The 22,223-nt window shown below is 32.3% G+C and overlaps 3 protein-coding genes across 6 annotated transcripts; 2 read left to right on the forward strand and 1 right to left on the reverse strand.

Moving 5' to 3' along the window:
• Positions 1-2,247: 2,247 nt before the first annotated feature.
• LOC128166304 (N6-adenosine-methyltransferase non-catalytic subunit-like) lies at positions 2,248-8,689 on the forward strand. Its single transcript, XM_052831396.1, has 10 exons — positions 2,248-2,385; positions 2,681-2,760; positions 3,063-3,162; positions 3,380-3,433; positions 3,655-3,742; positions 4,208-4,298; positions 5,571-5,706; positions 6,860-6,952; positions 7,192-7,308; positions 7,797-8,689. The coding sequence occupies exons 1-10, from the start codon at positions 2,320-2,322 to the stop codon at positions 8,382-8,384; spliced, it is 1,413 nt and encodes a 470-aa protein (XP_052687356.1). The 5' UTR covers positions 2,248-2,319; the 3' UTR covers positions 8,385-8,689.
• A 512-nt stretch (positions 8,690-9,201) lies between these two features.
• On the reverse strand, positions 9,202-17,500 carry LOC128167395 (testis-expressed protein 47-like). Of its 2 annotated transcripts, none has more exons than XM_052833100.1 (7): positions 17,377-17,500; positions 13,930-13,999; positions 13,531-13,634; positions 13,035-13,298; positions 12,783-12,846; positions 12,411-12,512; positions 9,202-9,434 (listed from the first exon to the last, which is right to left on the reverse strand). In XM_052833100.1, exons 1-7 carry the CDS (start codon positions 17,473-17,475, stop codon positions 9,391-9,393), a joined length of 747 nt encoding a protein of 248 aa, XP_052689060.1. In that variant the 5' UTR covers positions 17,476-17,500; the 3' UTR covers positions 9,202-9,390. The 2 variants fall into 2 exon arrangements, with proteins under 2 accessions (XP_052689060.1, XP_052689059.1); XM_052833099.1 differs by lacking the exon at positions 17,377-17,500 and adding an exon at positions 14,118-14,434.
• Positions 14,523-20,858, forward strand: LOC128167394 (G patch domain and ankyrin repeat-containing protein 1-like). 3 transcript variants are annotated; one of them, XM_052833098.1, is made up of 3 exons: positions 14,523-14,879; positions 16,940-17,001; positions 19,782-20,858. In XM_052833098.1, exon 3 carries the CDS (start codon positions 19,795-19,797, stop codon positions 20,809-20,811), a length of 1,017 nt encoding a protein of 338 aa, XP_052689058.1. In that variant the 5' UTR covers positions 14,523-14,879; positions 16,940-17,001; positions 19,782-19,794; the 3' UTR covers positions 20,812-20,858. The 3 variants fall into 3 exon arrangements, with proteins under 3 accessions (XP_052689058.1, XP_052689057.1, XP_052689056.1); XM_052833097.1 differs by lacking the exon at positions 16,940-17,001; XM_052833096.1 differs by lacking the exons at positions 14,523-14,879; positions 16,940-17,001 and adding an exon at positions 18,694-18,832.
• The last annotated feature ends 1,365 nt before the right edge of the window (positions 20,859-22,223 follow it).

Consider the following 22,223-nt stretch of genomic DNA (forward strand, 5'->3'; position numbering starts at 1 on the left):
CTCTGTAAAAGTACATTGCAAACATGTCCTCTCTCTCTCTCTCTCTCTCTCTCTCTCTTTCTCTCTCAATGCTCTGTGAAATAGTTTAAGTTATTTGGTAAATATTATAGCGCTACATAATGTTATACACATGTACACCCCTTTATTACGTGTAGCAAGCCAATACACTAGTAAGCATAGAGGTAGGACAAAGATTTCATAAACAGTCAGATACCGTTATGCATCTAATGTCAACTTTCATTCATCAGTTGCAATGACGCGAGAACCTGGGAATTTTCTTGTGTATCACAGACACTCTTAAAAGACTGTTCCTACTTATCAGCTCTCGTTAACCTTTCTGTACTATACTTCCTTCTTCCTTACGATTTCGTGATTCAACAAGGTTTCGGTATAAGAAAGGTCAATTTAAAGAGGTTAATACCAGGTATAGTTAAAGAAAAGCTTTTCATATTCATATGGGTCTTTTTTTAACGGATATTGATAGGAATAATACAATATTATCTAATTAATAAAAAATCATTTACCTATAATTGCTGTTAGGAAACATGATTAACAAAACAACAAGGGTTTGGTTATTGATTTCTTTTTACGAATTCTATGTATCAAGTTTTATTTGTTAGAATAATCATTCATTTATTGTAAAATCTCAAAACCATTTTACATCGATATCCGGATATTTTAAGAGCAAAGTATTTTAACCACTTTGTAATTTGTGAGATTTGTTAAAGCCAGTTGTAAGAGATATATGAGACAAGCCAGCATAATCATCTAGTGAATAAATAGGTGGCAGAACTATGCCAACATAAATAACTATAATGCTTTTCACTATATGTTATCTAACGCTTTTTCAAAATCTGAAGCTTTTATTTGAAGTTTGAATGAGATATGTTATGAAAATGAATCCTGTCTTTGATTCTTGTCTAATACTTCAAACTTGTCCGTACTTACATAGGTTTGTTCAACTAAGAATTGAAAAGTTGAAGTGAAATGTTTTTCAATATGTCTGACTATAATTTTGTAGATTTTTTCATCCTTGTTTTTGTATACGGGCATGTTTTTTGTTTTCCTTTCTTAACAAGTATACTGCTAATGTAAGTCTCTGAAATGCTGCTTTAATTTTAATAGTGTTGACTGAACTTTATGATCATAAGTTATTATTAATAGATGACATTTCTTCCCCTGTGGTTTCAAACAATTCACCAAACTGATAATTTCTTCCATAGTCAATATTCAACAAATTGATAAGTCCTTTCATTGTCAATATTTAAACATGTCTATGTTGGTTCCTGTTATGACGTTGATATCACCTGCCAATATCACATGTTTATCCCCTGAGACTATCTCTTGCATCTAAAATTCAATTATTCTAATAATATTTTCTACAACTGTATTTGAAATTTTCTTGGCGAGGAGAAGGTTAAATTCTTTTCCAACTTTTTTTCTTGACTGGTAAGTTTTTTGAAATTTCAATTCACAAGTACAGATTTAGATTATGTTTCGTGGATGATAATAAATTTACTTATTAATAATTAGAATTTTAATTATATTATCATGCCTCCAAATTTTTACAGAAATTTACGAATCTTCAAAATGGACGTTTTACAAAATTCGCGAAAATTGATAATGTTAATGTTAATGAACAGCCTGAAGTTTTATTTCATATACTGTACATATACTTACATCTAACGGTGGTATGGCATGCCTCCATATTGTGGTGCATTTCCCATGGAAATAAACAATATAATCAAACATATTTTATAAAAAAAATTCTTTCCCAAAATTGATACCTTATTATAACAGAGTAGCAAAATGGGTTACTGTAGAGCGTTAGCTATAAATCTGAAGTCATGAGTTCGAATCCCTCCGACTGGGACTTTTATTACTTTTATTTTATTTTTACTTTTTAAAAAAAAAATTAAAGCATTATTTTGGTCAAGTAGTGTAAAATTTGAAAAATTTTAAACGATGAAATTTTTTTGATTATATTGCACTATTATTCATAACAATATCGATCGACAGGTGCCCCATACCACCTGTTGTGAACTCAGTAAGCTACCCTTATATTGATTTGCATCTGGCCTGGTGTCAGAAAGCTGAGAATTGCTTACCATTTTTCATTACTTGTAGATATTAGATTAAACAAAGGTCGGATTTTTTTTTAATTTAAACCAAATTGTCACCGCAACATACCGATTATTTCGAATGTTTATTGCTATTTTGTTGCAAAAAAAGCTATGATGTCCCAGCTGATGCGAAGAATTGCAAGAACAAGTTAACTTATATTGCAAACCGAAAGTAGACTGAAAAAAAAAAATAAAAATGGGTGATCGCCTCAAAGAACTCAAAGAGCGCTCCCTTAAAAGAAAAGAGCTACTTGCCAAAGCAGTAAGATTTTTTGTCTTTTATTGGATTTCTTAAGAATTCGTTTAGATGGTTTTATTTAGTTGAGCAAAATTCAATCGATTCTCTATTGAATGTTATGTGTGGCGTCTATCTTTTGATTTATGTTAGAATTTTCATTAACATAGGCTGTCCCTTCCAAGAATGTAATTTTAATATAAAGTAATGAAAAAAAAATAAGTTGAGCGAATTTTGCATTGTGTTTAAGAGGAAATGTTGGTGTAAGCACTGCTAAATAACATTGAATTAAAGATTTCTGTATTCATATTTTAAATCAAAGCTTGGTGTAGAAGGCCCAGATGGTTTGAAAGAAGTTCTCAACATAAAAGAAGATGCAGCTGCGAAAAGGAAAAGCCAGGGGTATTAATCTGTTTATCACTTTGCACTTCAAATTTATATCCCATTTGGGATATAATATCCCATTTGGGTGATTGGTCCCAGCCTGTTTATATGTGAATGATAGTAGCTGCCATTGCAAAAAGATCAATTTCACTTGGAATTGCAATGTATTGTCAAAGTGGTAAAACCAGGTTTTTTTAATGGATCTAATGGTAATTCTTTATACATATACAGATAAAAATAATGAGTTGATGCCAACACACTTGTACAAAGTATATTTTAGATGCACCATAATCATAGATTTTTTTTTCAACTATCTGTAGAGACAGTGGAGCAGTTTCCACAAAGAAGACAAAGACAGATGACAGTAAAGATGAAAAAGTGAAAGAATCCAATGACAAGAAATCTAATACTTCTTCTGAGGTAACCAAAAAAAAAATCCAGTTCAAATGGATTTCATTCATTCATGCTTATTTATAAATAATTGATATTAGACACACTGACAAAAACTAAGAAAAATCATTGTAAATTATACCTGTACCAGGAAAACTAATATCATGCAAGTTTTACATAGCGTTTATGAGTATTTTCAAATGATTATTGTTTTTAAAGGTTTTCAAACAAACTGATTTGATTTCAGAATGGCGTTGACCAAGAAGATGAGTTTTACAAAGATTCCAGTACATTTTTGAAGGTTGGTTCTGCACACTGGTAAATCGACATTTGAATTTTTGTATGAATTAAAGCACAATGTGGTAATGCAGTAAGATCTTAATCTTAAGAAAAAAAAAAACTTGGTTGCAATCACTACAGATAATGCACCCTTTAAAAAAATGTACATATAGTTTTGATTGCAATTGGACAGCTTTAAGAGCTATACATGCTTTTAAGGTGCTTTTTCTTTCTTTGTTTCAGGGTACACAAAGTGCCAACCCACACAATGATTACTGCCAGAACTTTGTGGATACTGGAGAAAGACCTCAGAACTTCATCCGAGACACAGGTACAAACACGTCTCTAAACCCTCTCTCACATTTTCGGGAGACTCCAGCGAATGGCTCTAAAATCTAAAATCTCCCACATTCATTCAATCTCCCACATTAGAGACTAAAATCTCCTGCAAAAGTACTGGTTTATCCATAACCTCTTGCAACTGATTGTTTGTTTCTGGACATGATTATTCAAGAAACACTGTGAGTTTTTCTTTGCCTTTGGCTTCAAATTTGTTATTTGTACAATTTAATTAATAGTGTTAAGTCAACAGTTGACATTCTCTATAATAATTTTTGAAATCTTAAATACAATTTTTTTTTCTTACCGGTATATATCATTTAAATGTAGATGGTTGATGGTTGCAATATCAGAATTGTGACATTTACTTTTTTGTAGCAAACAGGTATTTATGTACGTGTATTAAAGCTATGTACTTGTAAATTAATAAGTTAATTTTTGTTCTTTGCACATCTAGGCCTTGCCAACAGATTTGAGGAGTATCCAAAACTACGTGAACTGATTCGTTTGAAAGATGAGCTTATATCGACGACTAACACACCCCCTATGTAAGTACATAATTATATCATATACATATACCATTTAGTGTATCAGCTTTGATACACATGTTTTTGACTAGTGAGACAGCTAGCAACTGGAAGGTGAGACAGCAACCAAAATCTATATAAGGGCTGTATTGCCATCAGAGCTAAATATCTCTATCTCAGCTTGTCGTCAAGGGACTGTATTACCCTCAAATTCAAAATTGTTAATTCTCCATTATTAAATTTGATTAAAATTGTAAAATAATGATAAAATATCAGGTAAAAAGGTTTCGCATTGTATCTTATATTGGGAACTTTTTATTGATAAAATTGAAAAATCTTTTTTTTTTTAAATAGCACAATTAGTACATGTAATAAATATCTACGCAAGAAGAGGTAACTTGAGCAATAGTTTTGTACTAAGAACAATAACAAGCTCTCAGTTTAAATTTAGTCAGTTTTTAAGTTATGATGGATTGAGAAACACAGAATGTGAGCTCTTGACCTCTTTAAAATGATGTCAAATTGAATATAGGTATCAGGATTACTTTTCCAACAATTATAAACTTAGAATGTCCTGAAATTCTTAAACTTTCTACATAATTCCTTTAAAGCTGTTAAGGACCTTTAAAGCTGTTAAGGACGGGAAAAAGATTCTTCAAATCAATTATAACGTCATACATGTAATGATTCTAGCACCAAAAAGACACTCTGAAAACATTTTCTATATCTTGACCTTAAGGATAGAATTTTTCTACATAAATTTGAATTCTAGTGGATCAAAAATGTGTCATCACTGACCCCTTTCTTAACATCAAATTACAATGGTTTGTCAAATAACCGAGTCCCACAACTTTTAAAGCCAAACACATTTATAAAGCATAAAAATAAATGAGTTTTGAATGTACTGCAAAATAAGTATATTTATTACTTCTTTAATAAATCACATTTTGTATTTGATATTAAGAATACATGTACTGATATATTTTTGGTTTCAGGTACCGGTATATGATATGAACATTACACTGTTGTTTGATTTTGGCCTTGGTATTAGCCCTTGTGTTTTATAGACTTGGGTAAATACCATTCACTCAGCTGATACCTTGGATTGAGTTTAAAAACAGTATGATATTCTATGATACACATATGTATCATGTGCATGTACCGGTACATTTATTCTAAATCAAGAAGCCATTGAAAATGGAACACAAATTTTCAGAAAAGAAGTTAGCATTTAAATAGAATTAAAGGAACAATAAATCTATTGTCTGCAATAAATCTTCCTCTTGATTTCAGGTACTTAAAGTGTGACCTTCAGGAGTTTGACCTGAGTGAGATTGGCTGCAAGTTTGACGTCATGTTGATAGAGCCCCCTCTGGAGGAATACCAGAGGTCAGGCGCAGTCTATGACAAGTACTGGAGCTGGGACGAGGTATATAAATATACTGTAGACATTTTATATTCAGTGCTTATGATATCTGGCAAAAGTTGATTTTCCAACCTGTTAGTCTATTTTAAAGCCCCAAGTTCGGGGGAATTTAATGCAGCCACTGTATGTCACACACTGCTTGTTTTAAACTCAATTTAATTGGTTTGTTATCAGAATCTGTCACCTAGCATTAGATTCAGCTGTATATAGAGCAGCTGAGTTGCAGAGCCATCAGCTCAGCACTGCTGGTATATCACTGACTTTCATTGATAATGACCAATTGCTAACTTTTTATGTAAAATTTCTCAAATTAATACAATTAATTAACAATAGCAATTATTTATCACAGCAAATAAACCATATTTAGATAATATTCAGTCATCATTATCACTCTCAGAGTCCGATTCTGAACTATTTACTTACATCTTTAATATCTTGAAGGTTTTGCGGACAAGGACAAGGTTGTTTTAAAATTAGTATGGTCAAGGTATCCAAACCCACTTAGTGTTCCTTACCTTGGACACAAGTGGGAATAAATTTCAACATATTCTTGTTATTTCATTCAGTAATGCTGTAGCCTTTTAGGCAGAGCATCACTGCAGAGTCATAAATCTGACTGGATTGTAACCTTTTGTTGACAGCAGACCCTGATGAAAAAAGTTTCTCCCATGGGAGAAAAACTGGGGCTTTAAATTTTGCGCATTTCTGAATTTTTGTATAAATAAATAAGTGCATAACATTATTAATAGCATTACATTTGCTATAGTGGAAGCTGATTTATGTCAAAAATTATAAGTAGATAAGATTGTGCAGCCAAATTGAATACACTCATATTAAAAAGTGGCAAAATAATAAGTATGCAAAGTTGCATGACTATTTTCTTTCATCATTTATTAAATTTTGCAAAGATGCTTGATCACAATGTTCATATGAGCTTGAGAGTTATCTCCCTTAAAATGCTTTTAATGGAGGAAATATGAATGCTTCTGCTTTATTGGAATGATTATACCAATATAAAGGATCAAAAACAAATAAAAAAAATTGCCATGTCTCGAAATTGAAGATATTTTTATTCACTTATGTACAGATTTTTTTTCTTTTATATTGTTCACGAAAATTTAATAACTTTGACCAATAAATATTGTTTTGTAATTAGATTGAGAATCTGAATATTCACGCCGTGGCTGCCCAGAGATCCTTCCTGTGGATTTGGTGTGGGAATGCTGATGGACTTGAGAGGGGAAGAAAGGTAAAATGAATTCCCAACAGATCAAATTCGTAGATTTTTAATGAGTTACTAGTAAATCAACTGAAGAGTGTAAAGCATTTTTCAATTTATATACCATTATATGTTTATGTGCACACTCATGAAATTCAAACTAGTCAATTTAAATCCTTCTGAAAACATTACTTGCAATTCAGTATTCAGCCAACTTTTGGCTACCTTGGTATCATAGTTTTTATAATGCCTATGGTGTATGTTTTCAGTGTTTGAAAAAATGGGGATTTCGGCGATGTGAAGACATCTGTTGGATTAAAACCAACATCAAAAACCCACTGGAGAAGAGGGCCCTGGATCCCTCTGCTGTCCTACAGAGAACTAAGGTAGCGTACAGATAATATACATCAAAATCTCAAGAAGTGTTCATTCCTTCAGATGCACATGTCAGAATTTCTTTTAAAAAAATTACTCAATAATTTTTCACAAACTGAAAGCAATGTGTGTTCATTTCTTTAGATGTACATGTCAGAATTTCACCAAAAATGTAATCCAGTAATATTTTACAAGCTGAAAGTAACGTGTGTTTATTCCTTTCGATGAACATGTCAGAACTTCTAAAAAAAAAAAAATCAATAATTTTTTTACAAACTGAAAGTCCCTCGTTACATGCAATTGTAACACAGCCGATAGATGTTGAAAAACTTTGTAGCATTGAAAAAGTGAGATTTCAAACAAGCTTAAGGTAGATTGGTTTTTTTTAGGTCTAATAGACGGGTGTTTCTGTTTCAATGGCATTTTGATAATCTATTCTAGACTCGATTTTACTAATATTATGAGATGACAAGTATATAGTGATCATTATATATTAAAGGAACATTGTTTGATGGGAATAAAGGGAACAGTGAAAAGAAGCACTGATGGAGATTTCATCCACGCCAATGTGGACATTGATCTGATTATTGATGAAGAGACTGAGTACGGCAGCAAAAGCAAACCAGTGGAAATCTTTCACATCATGGAGCATTTCTGTCTCGGCAAACGTCGTCTCCACGTCTTTGGGCGGGATGACACAATCAGAGCTGGGTGGTTGACCGTGGGGCCAGAGCTGACAAGTTCAAACTTCGATGCCAATGTGTATTCTGGATACTTTAACAAAAATCCCAACGACTTCCTGACGGGATGCTCTGAAGAGATTGAGAGACTTCGACCAAAGTCACCCACACCCAAAAATAAGGGTCAGGGTGGGTCCTCAGATGGGCGTGGGGGTGGTAGAGGGGGGTCAGGCTCCAGGGGAGGGTCTGGTAACCGGGGGTCAGGGTCTGGGAACAGAGGGGGCCAACAGGGGAGAGGGGGATCTTTTTCACGTGGTGGCCATTCATTTTCTGGTTCAAGAGGTGGGTCTTTTTCAAGAGGGGGAAGATCTAGAGGAGGTTTTAAAGGGAGGGGAGGCGATCGATAACTGTGTTTTTATTTGCCATACAATTGAAATCTGTTGCTTTTTTTTTGCTTATTGAACACAGTGTAATTTTATACAGTATTTTATACTTCATGTAGGTATTTTTGTGAACTGTTTTTTTTTTTTTTCATAAAGAGGAAAGCAGCAAACATACGTTTAGAAAATAAAAATTTAATCAAAATGCTTATGCAATTGAATCATTTCTAGGAAAATATGATCTTTGCTAAATCATATACTGTATCATTATTTGTTTGATATTGTACATGTTGTCAAAATATTTTTTCATCTGAAATTAAATTTGCAATCTACTAACTGTTATTGTTTATCAGACCTCATCTTCGCTAGCCAAGGGTTTTCGGTCCACTTTGCTCCCCATAAATGTGGACCGAAAACCCTTGGCTAACAAAGATGATCAGACTTGGAAATATGGTATTTTTGTAGTAAAGTTATCTCCCTTCAAAGAAAAACTCTCCTGACTGCATTTGGAAGTATTTGGTAATTTTTACTACTTGCACAGTGCCTGCGTGATTGGCATAAATATGCCAGTAAATATGTTGTTTCCCATCTTGTTCAACATTTGGTGAAATATTAAATTTAATATAATATTAATAGATCCATCCAAAGACACCTGACGTTAAATATTTTCTCACAATAAAATATATATACCCTCTACCTAATATTATATGATAAATTGAAAAATAAATATCCTCTCCCTAATATTAGGTAGAGGGTACATGTATATATTTTTTATTATGAGAAAAATATATAATGTCAGGTGCGAGTGTATCCATCTTGATGTTATTAAATGAAGAATGTCTGATGTAATTTACAGAAAAATTTAATGTCATAAATACAGTACAGACAAATAAGTATAAACGTTTAAACAAAATAACAATGAAAAAAAATAATGTCCTGTCTTGTTCATTCCAAGTTGTTATTTTTTGGGGTCCCAGGATGTTATGATGTCTTTCATTTATTGTGTCAGTATTCAAAATTTCTGTGGAGTTGTCTACTTGTATGGGAATAGCCTGGTGGGAAGAGGCCAAACTAACTCTGAAAGAGAAAACAAATAAAGAAATGTAAATGAAGATGCATGTGTATGTACATTGAATTTATGTTAAATCTTTTCTTTACCAGTAAATAATAATTCAAAAATGAAAGTATTACTCTACAGAAGTTTATATATTTCTGACCAAGAGTTTTCAGGATAGTTGATTTTTGATCTTTCAATTTTAAGATTTAAATAAATCATGAATTGAGTGCATAGATATAAGATGATAATATTACAAAAAAATTTTCTCTCAATTTAGTAACTTCTGTAATAATAAAAAAAGACGACAATAAATTCATGCAAGGTGTATGCACTTCACTAAATGCAGAAAAATGCAACCCAGAACCATGCTTTGGAGGATATTGAGTGGTGACATGCATAGATCGGTAACCATAGTGACATACCAGTACCATACTACGTAACATCCAGTGAATCAGGTGCTAAAACAAGGGTACATGGAGTGATTGTTTTCTGGGGAGGTTTACATGTATTTTTGCCTTAATTGGAATAAAGATGGCCACCACCAATAATATTTTTTTTTACACAATAGACATGCTGATCTTGCTAAAAAAAAATTCACTGTAACATTACTGAAATTTAATTAAAGAATTAACTAAAGGATTACCAATCTATGTTTTAATCCAAGATTCATACTAGTATTATTTTGATCTTTTTTTTAACAGAACAAAAAATATTTTTTTTCTAATATCAGTAAATTAAAATTTATAAAATTTGTAAATGTTGAGATTGATTTGACCAGATATTATCGGCAAACAAAGGTAATAGACTAGGTATATATTGTATCACACAATAGAGGCTAATACTAGTCTAATGAACCTTTGGATAAATGTACAAGAGGTCTGTGGGCCTTAATGGTTACCCAAGTATACCGGTACTTGTAAGACAGTCTTGTGGAGGATCCATATATTTGTAGGAGGGGAGGGGGTATGAAAACCTATGGAGGCACTGTCACTCTAGTGATTATCTAACTGGCCACAATTGTAATCATCCATAGGTTTAGGTTTTTAAAAAAAAAGAGAGAGAAGGGGAGTATGGGGAATACCGGTATTCAAAACAGTTTGGCGTATTGAGAACTGAAAGTGGGTTGGGAAAGAGGGTTAAATGCCTTGTCTGCCAAATGTAAATTAGGAGTAGCTCTGAGATGAATATTTTTAAAAATTTATTCTTAACAGATTTTATCCAAATTATGGGACCTCTTAAGAGTGAGAACATGAGTTTCACAATTCACGTGTTCTCCTTTCCCTATGTTGCATGCCAAATTTAGACATGATTGACTGTACGTATATATAGTTTCAAAGAAGAATTCGAACAAGTTTAAAAGTTTACTAAAACATGTATTTGACAAAAGTTTACTAAAACATGTACATGTATTTGACATTACTAATATATGTATTGGACAAGTCACAACCAAAGTTAGCAATAGAATATGCCCAGTAATGAAAACTAGAATCATTATGACTTTGTTTGTAATAGAAAGTACATTTTGAAGACCAGCATGTATATAGTGCATACTGTGAAAAGTGCTCAAAATTTCAACTTGGATTTGGTAGATATAATCTTATTATCATAAAAAGTTACATTAATGGAGAACTCTGAATGTCCAATAATTGGCACAAAACTGTATTCATCGTAAAATGTACAGATGCATGCAAATTCATAAGGTCAAGCAGAGAGCAGATAATTTAGAATCCATCTTTATATGCCAGTGTACTTCACCTGAAAACATGCAGGTCCCAATTGAACAAAAATAACTTATAACAGCCAAAAAAACTTATTCTGTATTTGGATTTCAGTAAATCTTTTAAAAAGCTGGTAATAAAAAACTTCTTGAGAAGCAAATTTGCGTTACTAAGAAGAATTGAAAGTAAAGCCAAATAAGGGGAAAAAAAATTTGATCTTCAGCATAAGCTGTTTCATGAAACAGAAAGCCCCTGAACAGAATTGAATACTCAGACCCTTCTTTTCTTGTGAATCAAGACATTCAAAGCTCTCTATGGTACCAGTAGACAACTTAATGGTGATTTAAATGTGAACCAGCGCACCAAGTTATCTTTTAATTTATTTCACCTAAATTTATCTATCAATTTATTTCACCTAAATTTATCTTTCAATTTATTTCACCTAAATTAAAACAATTTTAATGATTTTGAACTCTAAAAACGTATTTAAATACTTTGATAATTGATATCAAGATAACTTGGTGCAGAACTGTGAAACACTTTTGTATTATTACAAGATACTTTTAAGTTAATTAAACATGCAGTTACCTTCTGTAATGAGAAAAAGACAAAATATTAAGCAAATTAAGGTATGTTAAAAACATGTACATCTAAGCACAAAGGCAAGTACATGTGAAAGGAAATTTCATTTGAGTTAAAATTATCCAGGCTCAATTCAATATGTACACATTTATCATTCATGGACTCTAAATAGTTTCTTTAAGTATTAAATATCTTCCAAAATAAAAGCTGGTCAAATTTGAAAGAGTTTCTAATTCATTCTTACAAAATTTAAAATAAACTTGGGTACATTTGTATTATTGCAGAAACACACATTTCGAAGATAATATGCTTCATTCCTCACTACATTGTGGGTTTCTGATGATGAACTTTTACAGAGTACATGTATAAATCAATAGAATATGTATAAAGTAGATAATTTGGACAGAATGACAGTACAAACGTGTACATCTCATTTACTGATTAATTTGGGTTTTTTTTAATAGGATACATGCAGTTGGGGTAAATTCATGAATAAATTTATAGTTATCAAAATAATTTTTCATAAATAACATGCAAGGACTGGAACAACAGTAGCAGGGCAAAAGAAAACACATTTATTTAAATAAAGCAATAAATTTCTCAAAATATTATGTTCAAAGCTTATAATTTTATTTTACAGCATACTGATTTCACACATGAAGCATCACAGATAGGACTTTGAATCCCAGAACTTACCACTTTCGAGAACCACATCAAATGGCTGTTCCTCCAGATTAATGTATTCTTCTAGTGTTATCATGCAGGGATCTTCATCCTCCATCAAGTAATGCAGGACAGCTAACATAAGAAATATTGAATTTATAATTAAAATATAAAATCAGCCAAAGAAAAAATCATTGTTTAGAAAAAAAACCATGAAGGACATGACTGCGTGCTCTCTGACTCTCTCTCTCTCTCTCTCTCTCTCTCTCTCTCTCTCTCTTATGTGTCTCTCTTAAATAAATTATCTCTCCCTCAGGAATGAAATGATCTCTCTCTCTCTCTCTCTCTCTCTCTCTCTCTCTCTCTCTCTCTCTCTCTCTCTCTCTCTCTCTCTCTCCTACCTACCTTGTTGTGGTAATAGGTCAGGAAGCTTTTCATGTAGAGAGTCCATAACATTTTTCAAATTTAACTAAAAAATAACAAAGAATAATTATAAATTATTTGACAATTATGTAAGTTTTAGCTTAAGAATTAATTAAAGATATATGAAATACAATGTAAATGTACATTAAAAAATAAAGCTAAAATCTATGCACTCTATATCTAAGAACTATCAATCAAATTTATTTTTCCGATCTTTTAGATCATGTGACTTACTTTGGGTGTTTTGGCCAGTGCATTGCCCAGCTTCAGTAGCTGGGTGACAAGGTCTATCACTACTTTATCTGTTGATTCGTTAGAATCAATGCTTTCGATGCGTGCAGCTACAATGTCTAACTGTCTGAAACTCCACTGCTGGTACAAACGGTTCTGAATGTCATGAGAAATCACTAAAATTTTCGAATTTTCCAGGAATCCTTTTGTTGAGCTTTTGCTCTCCTTCATGTCCCGAACCACAGCCATGATTGCATCAGCTGAACACTGTTAAAAAGTATATATAGAGAAGGTAAAACAAATAATAAGGCTCATTTTATTTTTTTAATGAATTTATTGGTGAACTGTTGTATCTTTGATAAACTTTTCAAATATCAGACTGATCAATGAAATTCAATAGTTATTATTTTTTTGGAGGGGGGGGGGGGGGGGGAAAGGAGGGAATGGTACATAGAAGGCATACAGAAAGAAAGAGAAAGGAATGGTCATGTGACATTACCTCCATGACATGGACCAGGTGTTTCATGTAGACCAATAGGAGGCCGGTGATTGGCTCTGTCTGGTTCGTATTCTGCAGATTCTTTAAGAGTTGCTCATGATAGTCTAAAATAAGTTCCAAAAATAAGTAATTTTTAAAACTTACAACGCATCATGTCAGTTTTATGATTATTAAACCAGCAAGCATGAATAACCGTTAATTAATTTATAAATTCTTCAAATTTAATGAGCTACTATTAGCATTGCATGAAAACATGGGTTTCTTTATTTCTCTTTTACTAGCTAATATAAAAAGATCAAGCAGTGTTACGTTGTATACTTTCAATACATAATTACAGTTCAAAAAATATTTTTTTGATTTTAACATAAGATGAGTATGAGTAAATTTAGTCTCACTTACTTCCAACTTCACTCCTATCTGCATCCTCCTTCAGTTTTCCAATGATTACAACTCTGTGCACAAGATTTTTCTGTAAAAGAAATTAATGCACCATTAATAAATGGTAAAACTATCAAAACAAACACATTAATTTCCAGCAAAACCCCTTTGGAAACAAGTTAATTAGTTCAGCATCCATTTATCCTAACCATTTCATTTCCCTCTTGACAAAGAATTTCAAAGTAACTCTTTTTTGGCCAATCAAATCTCTTGTCTGTTTGTTTCTTGGATTTGACTATGGAGACTTTTTTCACTTTTTTCCTGCGACTTGTGGGAGATTTTTGACCATCAGACTCATCCTCAGCAATATCTATCTCTGAGGCATCCATCTTGGATAAATCCTGACCTTCAGCCATATTTGGAAATTTAAGTAGACCACTCTCATTCACTTCCGCTCCAAAATATATGTTACTTCAATATCCGTAACCAACAGTATACACACTGTGTACCTGGGCAACCTGAATATCTCTCTTGGACACTTGTAATCAATAAATTGGAGTTCCAGCCCATATTTTATCAGATGCAATTGCTTTAAATATTGGATTATTTACTCAAGAAAACTATGTAAATATGTACAGGTTTTGGTTCCTTTCAAGTATGTTTAACAAGAAAAACCCAACTACATTGCTCAAATAGCCCCAATACAATGATTAAAACTCTCCCACTTTTCTTTGGCATTGAATGCATATCAACATCTCACTATTATCTAATCACACTTTACAATGGAGTCTTGAAACTTTACTATGTGCACAAGATTTGATGTTTACCTGCATGGGGTCCATAAAATATACCTGTATTAATGTAAAAGTTTCAATTTCTCTGAGGATATTGTGAAAGGACGGATCATTCAGTTTTTATTTCATTGTCAGACTTATATAATTACATTGTATATGATGATCCAGCAGGGAAAAGTAAGTACATTTATCATATTTTTTATCGTGGGTTTTTTTTCTGTTGGGAAAAAATTTAGGTGAGTATACAGAAAAATAAATTATTAAGGTGAACAATAATTTTTCCAGAATTCTAAAAATATTTTATTTAGTTCATTTCCAGAAATTCAAAATTGAAGAATTCTTTTATCCATTACTGGAAAAAAAAATTAAAAATTCCCATTCTAAAAAACTATGTAAAAGCTGAATTTTCTGCAAGATCCTTTAATTAAGCTTCATGCTAAAAAGTGAACTTGCAGAATAATTTATAGAGACTGTAATTGCTGCTTTAAGGTGTCTACATTTCTTTGTATAAAGATTAGGTTTCAATTCTTCTAATGAGACTTCTGCACACTGCATTACAATACATAATGTATGGTATACTTATATCAAAAATATACTCTTTTCCGCCCTGTCAATACAAATCTAAAATTTGTCTACTTGTACAACCATTAGCTGGTTATATACTTGGCCTTGCAAGTATTTAATCAAGGGGTGAAGTAACCGTTCAAGGATTTATGAAGCTGTATATTTTGATTTATGGTGGGATTACAAATAACCCCCCAAAAGGTTCAACATATGATTTGAAGTTTACTATAGTCTGGATTGTACACATATGTGTTTTAGTCTTACATCATTTTAACTATTTTTGTAGAAATTGGTAATCAAGATTTGAAAGAAATTGTCGTCTTATGAGTTTTTAATTAATATGAATACTTAATTCCGCAATTCGCTGTTTTGTGTCACACCGCTTGTATATAAACTTCTGAGCACTAAACTTTATATATTTTCATATACATGTACCGGGTAGAAAAATTCACAAATTAATGTAAGAAAAATAAAAGCAAGAATTTGAAATCTGTGAAGATTATTTTTCGCAAATTTTAGCAGATATCAATTCCTTGTGCTGAATTAGGAATCCACAGTATTTGATATAAATCTAGATTTGCGATTTGCCTTGAGTTTTTGCTTTAACATTACAGGTTATTTCATTGTTCACTACAATAAAGACTTACTGCATGGTAATGAAATTTAAATGCTATTGCCTGTCTTGATTTTTACCTAGTATACAAGTCAAAGCTTGATCTTGTTTTTAAAAAGCTGTATTGGCCCGGATAAAGAAAGAATAAATTTTGTCAAAATATGTTTCTAATTCAGTATATGTAGCAGGTTTGAGAACTATATAAATGTTTGATAATATAAATTTGTTACATGTACAACTCATCTGATCATTTCTTTACATATATTGATCTCTAAGGAATAATTTTAAAGTGATTCAAGTCATGAAGACAAATTTATATCTTGAACTGCCTACTCCTGTGAAAATTTTTTAAAAAATTATAAATCTTTGCAAGTCCAACAATTTTATAAAAAAACTTACATTATTTAATTCCAATATTTTGTGCAATCTGGTGTTTAAAAATACATTTTTATAGGCATTTATAACATAATACAAGTTTTTATCCAATAAACAGTGGCTGGGATATTTTTAGTCATTAAAAACTTCATCAAAGTTCATAGCAAATTCATTTATTTTATACCATCTGGTTGAGTTGCATTGATCTCAGTTGAGAATAAACTTTAATTTTTCTAAATATCACTGATTAAGAAACTGCATCTACTTTGTTTAATATCAACATGTCCAAATAAGCAATTCTTTGAAAGTTTTTTTGTGTGGAGGGGATTATATCTAAAATACATGATTACTGTCTATAAATATAAGCATTATTTGGGCAAGGGTAAGAAAACTTGGCCCCTGGTCAAAAATGTGAAGAGGGCTCAGCAAGCCCAGTGTCATGTTTTCTTACCCTTGCCCAAATATCGCTAATATTTGAAGACAGCACGTATATAATTGTTCATTCTGCAAGATAATATCACATTGTATGCCTCAAACGAGCTATTTTTCACAAATTTTGCTGAATATCTGCAGTCCAACCATAACGCCATGGCATAAAGGGAAAAAAAAAAGATGATGTGACAATGAATGTCAGATAAATACAGCTATATTGGAGCATTGACAAAAGATATACTTTGCTTTATAGGGTAACCTTTATTTGGTCAATGACTCAGTGCAAGGGATAGTTGCAGGATTAATATATCTTCGGTGAGTTTGCTTTTGCTGCTGTCAAAATGAATACCTATCTTTATCTAAGGTGCATGTATATATAACGTAATGTATTTTGTATAAGGATTGCATGTACATGTAAACAAATGTTACGAATTCTTAAAAATTTGTGAATTCTACATAAATTTCTATATCAGGGCCCTTATATTGAACACACAGATGTTAATTTTCAAAACAAACAAGCATGTTTACATTCCATTGATTTGTGCTCGCGGAGCTTGACCCGGAAAAAGAACACCTGCTATTTTTTATAGTAGGCGCGAATGTGGAAAATCCAATATTTACGATATGATAGCGTAATATTTAGAAATTCTTTACAATGTGTTGTTTTAGGGAAATCCTGAAACTCGTTACCTTATTGAGTGCTCTGTTTTTGTCTTCAATAACCTCTAATAAAGAGGGCCTATGGCCCTCCAAAACTGAATCGGCTCGAATGTCCATGGCAGACGCCATGTTGTTTATGACTTCCAATAGCAACAGTTGGAAAGGTACTAATTACCTGAAAGAACGATGATATTGGCAGCAATAAGTTATTTTGATAACATAACATCTTGATTATTTTCCTTGTCTAGACTTTTCACCAAAAACTATAGAAAAACTGTACACGTTTTTATTTCTCTGCAATTAGCATATGAAAATATTAAGTATTCAATTAAATAATAAGATGCTTTTTTTGTGGTTCATTCGAGTATGAAGGTACATGTAGCGAGCATTGCAGAAAAAATCCACAATCGTGTTATGCTCAATTAAGACTGGGCGAATTCCAATGTCTGAAATTATTTCTCTAAAAACACACCAATGTCTGGGCAAATTCAAGAGGGCGAAAATTACACGGATCGAAAATAACCCTGTATACATTACACGGTGTATATAGGTTGCTGAAGGTTTAGACCGATCGATAATTTGGTTAAAACTGCATATCTTAGATTACAGTCATGTCAGTTCCAGTAGTGCTATGAATCACAATGCTTTTTTTTAGTAAACAGAGGAGAAAATATATACTCAGTGAACGTACATAGAAAAACGGAAGGTGTAATTCTAATTTATTAATTAAGATGAGCAAAATGGAAAAAAAATTCTAGTATTCATTTGATATAAAAATAGACTTACAATGTCTTATTTCATTATCAAAACTGACTATCTGAATTTTAATAGTTCATTTTTGAAAACTACATGTATATATTTGCTTTTTAAAACATGTTTAATCAGGAGGTTTGGTGTTTTATATAGAAATGCAAATCATTCAAATTTCTTTATATTACGTTCTAAATTACCACAAATATTATGCCTCAGACAACCCACCCCATCCCCCACCCCGGGGAATTTTTGGGATCCGCGCATGTAAAGAAATTAACAATACCTAAATCCATTGCATGAACACATTCCGGGCAATCTAAATTCGAAATAAAAATATGTTTATGGCAGAACGTTATATATTTTTGGAATACATGACATGCATGATCTTTGATTGTCCGGTTATAATTAATTAATCACAAATATTGTAAAATTAACGCCGTAAATTATTTTGTCCAAAAAATAAAGTTTATTCGTGTAAAAAAGACATCAGAAATACCACAGTTATTTACATATAGTCTAATTTTATCTTTAATTTTACAACGATCATTGAGATATACACATAGTAGCTACTTTTTATGGTTCTTTTGAGCAAATCGTTGCACCGCTCCTGATCACATCATAGTTATCAGTGCGTTTTGTTAAAGCGTCAAGATGAAAAATTTGGACTGACAGTATCAGTATGAGTATCCTGTAGCTATGTCTATGGTTTGGCCACTTTAGGTTGTATTTTTGTGTAAGTGGAATACTATTTATAAATTTATTTAATTGCTTGGTAATTCAGACAAGCATGTGATGCGTAAAGTAAATAATATTGTCACGATCTAAGGCTTAGTGAGATTCGTCGAGTTGACGTCAGCAGGCCAGTCTTGACGATTCTCGCAAGCAGCTGGCTAAGATACATGTAATTTTCGGTCGAATTTTTAGATAAGTCTTTCATCCAGTACAGTTTCCCAGTGCGTCAATTGATTATTCTGTAACCCGGTTACACCAAGAACGAAATATTATGATTCATAGGGACAGTCACATTAGGGCACGGTATATCTTTGCTAAGGTGAATTGTTAAAACAAATATAACAAATTTGTCTAAATCAGGGGAGCAAGGATCTCTAGCTATGTACAGATGTATCTATGTTCAACAGGATAACAAGGGTAACGAGGGTAACTGACCCTGGTTCTAAATTATGGTCTGAAACAAGGGTAACATACTCTTGTTTCTATACAAATCTCTGTTCTGAAACAGGGTTACAGGGGTAATGAGGGTTACAGACCCATTGGGTTCCCGTTAAGGTTCCTTATGGTTTTCTTTTGGATTCCTTTGAGTAAAGCTATGTACCGCCAATTATATCGACCAAATGAGGATCAGTTTTTGTTCATTCTGGATTCTCTTTTTTACCGATGAATAAAAAATCGCATCATCTTTACCACAGTGACAAGGGTGCACACGATCTTCATACCTTATTAAATGTTCTTTTTAAATATAACATGCATCAATTAAAAATTCCAAAACCATGAATCTTCTCCAACAAAATTAAAGACACTTTAAGTGAAAACAGGTCTCCTAGTCTAAAGAATATGGTAATTTTGATGTACTTCTGTAGTAGTTTGATCAAATATACATGTAGCCATGTACATTATCAAGTTCTTAGTTGCCTGACTCTAACTGACTCATTTTGCTTTTACAGGCCATAAGCAGACATGGAAAAAGTAGTATATTTTGTGCCAGAAAGTTCAGAAAAAGAAACAAAGCACACCAAAAGCACAGAGAGAAGAAAACCTGAAAGGACTGGGGAAGAAGCAAGACAGTTTTATGAAAAATTAATAGCTGAGTCTGTTAATAGCAATGAAACCAGGCAAACTTACAAAGTTCCAAATTTTACGTGTAATGCAGCTGGAGAAAATCATACAACTGAAGGTAAAATTTCCCAATCATCTGGTTTATTGTTCAGTGAGAGTGATTTTTTGAAAGCAGCTCAAAATGGGGACATTAGAGTTGTGAGGAAGTGTATAAAGAGTGGAATAGAGATAAATTGTGTGGATTCATATGGATGGACGGCTCTTATGTGTGCAAGTCACAGTGGAAATGAGCAGGTGGTTTCATATCTCCTCAAAAAGGGAATAAATAGACATATACTGGACAGGAAAAGAAGAGATGCTGTGTGCATAGCTAGGAAAGCAGGACATACAAATCTAGCTGATTTCATCAATACGTTTGACGGTAGCAGAGTGAAATGTGGTCGTCAAGATAAACAGCAGACAGAAACCGTGGAATTTTTCTGTGATGTGTGTAAAAAAAATATTTTTCAAACTGATGGAGAAAATCACGAAACGTCAACTGTTCATTTGTTTAATAGGAAATTAAAGCCTAAACCTGATAGTTTTCTTATTCCGCCAGGCAATAGGGGCTACCAGCTTATGTTAAAAAGCGGATGGGACGGAGAAAAAGGTTTAGGGTCAAGGGGTCAGGGACAAAGATACCCTGTGAAAACTGTGCTGAAAAGGGATAGGCAGTGTTTAGGAGGAGAAATGGAGAAGGCTACTAGAAAACAAGCCAAAGTGACACATTTTGGACCATTTGATCATAATGCAATTGAAAAATATGGAGAAAGAAAACCAAGAACTTCAACACTTAATAAAAGAGATAAAAGGAAGCAAGAAAAAAAATCCCAAGTTTGGGAGAGAAATTTAAGAGAGGAGATGAATGATTTGTTTTGAGATTTCTTCCAAAAATTGTGCAATAAAATGTTTTATGGTGTCTTAAATTTTTGGTTTGTTTAGCTTGTCTTTTATTTACTTACTAAAATGATCATATACACAGTTATTTTACGTTAACAACTATATCCCATGGCCAATTAACATAGAAGATTCTCACTATAAATGTTTTTGGAGTGTGTTCAAATAAGAGTTATGCTTCTTTGTCTCTTTTAATTGGGTTTATCAAAAAGTTCATTTCATTTTTACAAATTTTAACATAAGTGTTTAATGAAAGGGTATTTGGGCTACTTAGAAAAAGCTACAGATATAATCTAACCCACAGAACACATTAAATACTTTAATATACTTTAGTAGTAGTAAGTTTGAGATTAAAAATGCCTAGGAAAGTTTATGGGGAACTTAAGATATTAATTTGAAAAAAAACTCTTTCATCCATTTTTTTTCCGTCTATATGCATTTGCCAACTTTTCGAATAAACTAGAATGAAAAATTTGAGAGATTAACAATATTAAGAAGAGCTTCAATCGAAAAATTTGGAAGAGATAACGAGCTGTTGGTCAGGTGAGCAATTCAAGTTTTGGCCTTTTGTATGTAAAAACAATTAAAAAGAACTGTTTTATTTCACACTATCGAGAGGACAACAAGGAAGGAAGGATATGAAATATATAATTATTTGAACTGTGTTGTACAGCAACGCTTGAAGGTTAACGTTTTCGGATAATGTAAGTATTTAATTGTTTGATTCTTATATCAAAAGATTATTCGGTATTTCCTGATTATGTTTTACAATTTGATATTAACATTTTCTGGTGTCTTTTTCTGTGATAACCCTACGAATCGATTTTGTATTTACTGTCCAATAAATTCAAATGACCTATCGTTGGGACGAAAGCGGGTTTTGCATAACTAAAAGAAATGGAGATCACATAAACATGTCAATATTCTAATATTTTAAAGTTGCGAAAAATATATAATGTAAATATGAGTAATAAGGATTCACTCTTTGAATATTATGAGGTGATAATTTCGGTCGGAGAGTGGTCAAATTCTTCAAAAAAACCGTTCGCGCTTTATTGGATTTGACCAAGACCCCGACCAAAATTATCACCTCATAATACTCAAAGAATGATTCCTTATTTCTGAATTTTATTTATTAAGAATTGTTACATGCGCGAAAATTATGCGCGTACGGTTCGCCGTAGAATTCACGTTATTCCTTTGTAAAAGCAGTTAAGTTTTCTTTAAAATTAAGACATTCAGTATAACAAAATAAATAGTGCCTGTTTGGTAGGATAACAGCTTCGCGTCGGTTGACAATGGTTTTCTCGGGGTGTCAATTTCAACTGTTACCCTCCCAAACAGGCACTATTTATATAATGTTACCCGTTGCTAAGTGCGTTGCTAACGCTGAG

Source organism: Crassostrea angulata, chromosome 10, assembly GCF_025612915.1.
Source record: "Crassostrea angulata isolate pt1a10 chromosome 10, ASM2561291v2, whole genome shotgun sequence".
Taxonomy (NCBI): Eukaryota; Metazoa; Mollusca; class Bivalvia; order Ostreida; family Ostreidae; genus Magallana; species Magallana angulata.